We start from the raw sequence: 4,320 nt of genomic DNA, 5'->3' as shown, positions 1-4,320 counted from the left end.
ATTCCAGACTTCTTGGAGAAATTTTTGGGTGTTACTCTAAGCCATGGCAGATTCTTTCCCTATGATTCCAATGAGATTTCATGAGGCCAAAGCATTGTTTATTATTTTATTTTATTTATTATGAACTTTATTTGCCACCCATCTCATATCCAATGACTCCATCAAGCAACAAGCACTGTAAAATGATCTTAGCCAGGTTTTACCATATATTAATTCAATGAAGCTACAAAAAAGTGCCCACACATTACCTCAACAATATCATCCCTTCAAACACCAGAAGACCTTGTATATTTGTTTTTATCTTGTCTTTTCCTCCTCCTTTTTGGAGGCAAAGTTCTATATAACATATAAAAAGGGCTGCAGCTCTGTCCTTGCATGGGTGGGAGAGACAAAAGGGCTGCAACTCTGTCCTTGCATGACTAAGTGCAACTTATTACCATCCCTTCTTGGGATTGAGGAAACCAGTATAGAAAGTTGCAATATGTATGCAGGGTGCTTGGCAGCCGATTGTGTGAAATGGTTGTCAAGTACTCAAATGATGATTCCATGACTGAGGTGCTGCAAAAGTTGCAAAAACTTCAAAACTAACTGTGAAAAGTTCCATCAGTCTCTCAGGAGCAGAGGTGTTAGAACCAAGTAAAATAGCAATGATGTACCTTTCACAGTTTTCTCAATTAAGCCAGAGATTTAGAATAGTTTGTTGTGTTTCAAAGAATCATTCTTTTGGAAATATTGAAACCCATACTGATGCCATAGCCTGAATTATGAACAAGAAAATATATAATGCACTTTCCCTCACCTTTATTTTGTTTTAGTTGATGGTTTTCTTGTGCATGCATATTTTTTGTGTGTGAGTATTCAAAATTTGGAGTGCTGACTTTTAATGCCCAATTCTTTGACAATAATAATGAAAAAATAATAATATTTCCTGTTTTCTGCTTTCACTTTTTATATGGGGATTATGGTTTAATTAATTTATTTATCTGTCCAATTTATTGGCCATCTGTCTTACCACACTCAGAATCAGATTGGAGCTGGACCCTGGAGTTCTTCTAGTGCAATCCCCTGATCAAGACTATACCATTTCATGCATGTAACTTTTCTTAAAAATCTCTAGTGATGAACTACTCATCAGGTGTTCCCCTGATTAATTCCACTGTTAGGAAGTTCTTCCTTAATTTCAGGTTGCTTCTCATGCAGAAACATCTGAGAATGCAGATATATCTGAAAATGCAGATATATCTGAAAATACAGCTTGAAAAATACAATATTTTGCTGTGGAAAGGAAAGGAAAGGAAAAGAAAGGAAACGAAAGGCCTTTTACATGTGAAACACCCCAAAGAAGCCTAATCGAAATTTTCAATTTATAATGCAAATGAATTAAATCAGCTGTCATAGTAATGTAGATCTGATTTACATAGAAACAAAATGATTCAAATAATTATTATATTGATATAAAAATTTATTAGCAAAAAATGGAGAAATGTTAATGATTGTGGAAAACAATACTAAAAATATCTCTCTTTAAACTGTCTTTCCTTTTATAATATGCAACCAAAAGTATAAAACAGTAAGACCCTTCTGTACATTATGATAGAGCATAGGAGAAGGTGCAAATACAGAATTGTGCATAAGGAAGTGTGCCAAAAACAAAAAGCTGAAAGACTGTCCTATATATTAGACACTAATAATGGAGGAAAACATATGTGAGGTTGCTCAATAGAATAATGTATTTGTTACATTGAAGATGATTCAATCAGGCTAAAAGGTTCGTTTGATTTTTGATGTTATTTTCCACACAGCTCCTTGAATGTCCTTGTTTCGGAGGCAATAAATGAGGGGATTCAGAATGGGAGGCAAAACAGTATAAGCAACAGCAGAAAGCAAGTCTATAATGGGAAAGGAAAGAGATTTTGGCCTCAGGTATGAAAAGAAAGCTGTAGACATGAATAAAGAAAAAACTGTCAAGTGTGGACTGCAAGTCGAGAAGGCTTTGTGTCTGCCTTCAACTGATGGAATCTTCAGCACAGCAGAGATTATGTAGCCATAAGAAGCAAAAATGAATCCCACGCAAAAGGAACCCACAATTAATCCAAATATCCAAATCAAAATTTGATTAACTTTTATATCTGTGCAAGAAATCTTTTGCAACTGTGGAATATCACAGAAAAATTGCCCAATTGTGTTTGGCCCACAGAAGTTTAATTGGAAAGTGATGACTGTTTGTAGCAATGAATAGAGCAGGGAGCTGACCCAAGAAGTTACTGTCATTTGATTGAAGATGTCCCAGTTTAGCATGAGACTATATTGCAGAGGATGGCAGATAGCTATATAACGGTCATAAGCCATGATGGTAAGCAAGAAGATCTCAGAACATGCACTAGTAATAACTAAAAAAACCTGAGCAATACATCCAGGAAAAGTAATTATTTTGTTATCTGTCAGTGAAACTGCCATTGATTTAGGGACTGTGGTTGTGATATAACAAATATCAGTTAGGGACAGGTTGACCAAAAAGAAATACATGGGGGTATGAAGTTGATGGTTTAGAATCACAACAATAATTATGAGTAAATTCCCAGCCAGAGCTGCTAAATAAATGAAGAGAAACATGACAAAATGCAAATATTGAGTAACATGATCATCAGAAAATCCCATTAGAAGGAATTCTCTCACAGAAGATTGGTTGCCTGTTCTGACTCTTTCAATCATTCTGGACCAAAACAGATTTAAAAAAGTTAGTACAGGAAACAAATTAAGGAAAAATGAGTTTTCAATACAGATTACTATTATCTATTTACTGTCAGAATATAGTTAAAATTATTGTCAAAATGATTTATTTTAAAAATTCAATGGATACATCAAACCGGCTTACTCATTTCATATACATGGAAACTGTTTTTTGCATAATACAAGTAATAGTTAATATAACATTTTGCAGAAATTCTCAGCTTGTCATTAAGAATTCTAAAATAAATAAAATATATTATACAATATAAATATGTCAGATGGAAAGCAGTAATAGGTTGAGTGGAAATGGTTGAAGCTTATGCATAAGGTATGAAATGGTCCATTTCATAAAATTATTTTAAAATGATTAAAATAAAATATCAGGATATGGATAAAAAGCAATAATGCCTTGAAGGAATTACAGAGAAAAACCTGTGTATTCAAAATAATCTATTTTTTAAAACGGTATTAAAATATTTTAAAATGGATTATTTGATATCAGTTTCAGTATACTAAGATGTGAAAAAATATGTGTATAATTAGAATTTTTAAGCAACTGAAAAATAAATGACAAAATGCATAATTTGCATTTTCTTATTAATAAGGACATCCCATCAGAAAGGTGAATTGGTTGCTTATTATGCAACACTGTAGGCAAAAACTGATTAATACAGATTATAAAATTTAGCAATGGAAGGAAATGTATAGAGGCATTTTACTATCTCTCATTATTAATACCATAGTACTAGGTACTACCTTAACACCATAGTACTTACCTGAAATTAAAATTAAATATAAATTCAACTGTCAACTATAAGTTGCTTACTTCAAAAGTAATGAATTGTATTATTTGGAACAGAATGATGCATGGCTATTCACCCAGCATATGTTAATTTTTATAAAGAAAAATAAATCATTCTGCTAAATTCCTCTTTACCTAAAATTGTAGACAAAGCCTAATGTTACACAAAGGGATAAAATTAACAGGAAGGAATTATTCTTTCAAAGAATATTTTTTAGTAATTCACTAAATCCAATAAATAATTTCCTTCCTTCCTTCCTTCCTTCCTTCCTTCCTTCCTTCCTTCCTGCCTGCCTGCCTGCCTGCCTGCCTGCCTGCCTGCCTGTTTGCTTCTTTCTTTACTTACCTTACTTACTTACTTACTTACTTACTTACTTACTTACTTACTTACAACTTGCTGGCATCAGTGGTACTTAATTCAAGTTAACTGCTATAGAATTGTGAGCTGATCTTTTTATATATATATAGTCATAGAGTTACAAATACTCCTACCTTTTAGATGTCAATATATTTTCCAAAAGCTTGCCCACCTGTTAAGCTCATTGAATTTAATATGATGACAGTTAGACAGGTGAGTATAGTTTTCAGTGTACAGATAATAATTAGTCCATTTTATCAAATTTATTATTGTGATATTTTTGAATTTTAATATACTTATTCAAGTAATAAGAAAGAAAGAGATGAGCACCACACCCTAGAGTCAGAAACCGTTACCTTATTTATATTCCATATTTCTTAACAGCCCATCTCCTTTGGATTTACCTGAATTTAAATCCAGAAAAGTTATT

General features: G+C 32.6%; 1 protein-coding gene across 1 annotated transcript; it reads right to left on the bottom strand.

Moving 5' to 3' along the window:
- Positions 1–1,761: 1,761 nt before the first annotated feature.
- Positions 1,762–2,712, bottom strand: LOC113448515 (olfactory receptor 14A16-like). Its single transcript, XM_026719234.1, has one exon. It carries the CDS (start codon positions 2,710–2,712, stop codon positions 1,762–1,764), a length of 951 nt encoding a protein of 316 aa, XP_026575019.1.
- Positions 2,713–4,320: the final 1,608 nt, after the last annotated feature.

Source organism: Pseudonaja textilis, chromosome Z (assembly GCF_049901715.1).
Source record: "Pseudonaja textilis isolate UNSWEBS1 chromosome Z, rPseTex1.2, whole genome shotgun sequence".
NCBI classification, from domain to species: Eukaryota; Metazoa; Chordata; class Lepidosauria; order Squamata; family Elapidae; genus Pseudonaja; species Pseudonaja textilis.
Note: the sequence above shows the minus strand (reverse complement) of the source record. Positions and strands in the feature narration are given on the sequence as shown.

Bases quoted from the DNA above. Each gene is read 5' to 3' on its own strand.
- LOC113448515 (XM_026719234.1), bottom strand. From the start codon at position 2,712: ATGATTGAAAGAGTCAGAACAGGCAACCAATCTTCTGTGAGAGAATTC.